Below are 1,513 nucleotides of genomic sequence, written 5' to 3'. Positions count from 1 at the left end.
CCGCGTGTGTGGAGAAGCGGCCGCCGCCGCGGCGGGGACGACAACAACTTGCTGGTTTTCAGGTTGGGTTAACGGCATGGAGAACAGTCACCCCCCCCACCACCACCACCAGCAGCCCCCGCCGCAGCCCGGCCCTTCGGGCGAGAGGAGGAACCACCATTGGAGAAGTTACAAGTTGATGATTGACCCGGCTCTGAAGAAGGGGCACCATAAGCTGTACCGCTACGATGGGCAGCACTTCAGCCTGGCGGTGAGCAGCGGCGCCCCGCCACCCCCACCCACCCCCGGCCGCGCCGGGGACCCCCTCCGGGCCACCCGGCCCCCTGCCCCGGGGAGGGGGACCACCCTCCCATTCCGCGCCCCCCATTCCAACCCGCAGATGTCCAGCAACCGCCCGGTGGAGATCGTCGAAGATCCCCGGGTCGTCGGGATCTGGACCAAAAACAAGGAGCTGGAGCTGTCGGTGCCCAAATTCAAGGTAAGCCCTCTCCCCCCGGCCCCGTGGTCCCTCCCAAGTTCGAAAATAACGCCAGTCCTGACCGAGCCCAGCCGGATTCTGAGTTCCCGCCGTCCAGGGCCAGGGAAGTTTCAGCGGGGAGGGGGAGACTGCTGCGGAGAGGGGTGTCCCCTCTTGGCTACTGTAAACAAAATAACGCTCCGAAACTGTAATCGTAATCGAGGCGCTGATCCAGTGTTCCGCCTGCCCAGCTGGGGGCTCCGGATCCCACCTGGCTCTCGCCCACCCAGGAGCCTGGCTGCCGGACTCTTCCCCCTTCCCAGCCCCGCTATTCCAGGGGGACAACTTCCTCGTCCAAGGGGTCACCCCTGACCCGGCAGCGGGGTGGGGGGGAAAGGGCAGAATGGGGGGTGGGGGAAAGAGAAACTGTTTCTTTTTCCCCTTTCCTTTCGAACCCAGAGGACTTCCACGTTCCAAACGATTTAATCCTCCGCTTCCCGGGCCCGCCCGCGTGCATTTTTTTCCCCCAAAATTAAAAAAAAAAAATCATTTTACCCTTCATTGTTTTCAACTGGCAGGCAGGCGCGTGGGGGAATGTCGCGTTTTCCCTTCGGTTTCAGTGTTCTCCAAACTCCCTTCCCCCTCGGCCCCTGCCAGATCGATGAGTTCTATGTGGGCCCAGTGCCTCCGAAGCAGGTGACATTTGCCAAGCTGAATGATAACATCCGTGAAAACTTCCTGAGAGACATGTGCAAGAAGTATGGGGAGGTGGAGGAGGTGGAGATTCTGTACAACCCCAAGACCAAGAAGCACCTGGGCATCGCCAAGGTGGTCTTTGCCACAGTCAGGGGTGCCAAGGAGGCTGTCCAGCACCTGCACAGCACCTCGGTCATGGGCAACGTCATCCACGTGGAGCTGGACACCAAAGGTGAGTGGGCCCGCCCTGGGGAGGGGCTGCTGGGAGCCCTCCCCACGGCCCTTGTCTCTCCCCGTGCCCCAACCTGCAGTGTTCAAGGCCCCCTTCCTCTGCCTTGGAATCCCCCCACCCCCTTAGTT

The 1,513-nt window shown here is 61.9% G+C and overlaps 1 protein-coding gene across 1 annotated transcript in view; it reads left to right on the top strand.

Annotated features, from left to right (window-relative positions):
* The window catches only part of SETD1B (SET domain containing 1B, histone lysine methyltransferase), a 31,520-nt gene that overhangs the window by 5,983 nt on the left and 24,024 nt on the right, over window positions 1-1,513 (top strand). The window contains 3 exon segments of the mRNA XM_027772164.1: window positions 63-250; window positions 380-478; window positions 1,115-1,385. Coding sequence (XP_027627965.1) covers window positions 77-250; window positions 380-478; window positions 1,115-1,385 — 544 coding nt within the window. The 5' untranslated portion in view covers window positions 63-76.

This window comes from Tupaia chinensis, unplaced genomic scaffold (assembly GCF_000334495.1).
Source record: "Tupaia chinensis unplaced genomic scaffold, TupChi_1.0 Scaffold000258_1, whole genome shotgun sequence".
Taxonomy (NCBI): domain Eukaryota; kingdom Metazoa; phylum Chordata; class Mammalia; order Scandentia; family Tupaiidae; genus Tupaia; species Tupaia belangeri.
The sequence above is the reverse complement of the archived record's forward strand: the minus strand, read 5'-3'. Positions and strand labels throughout refer to the sequence as shown.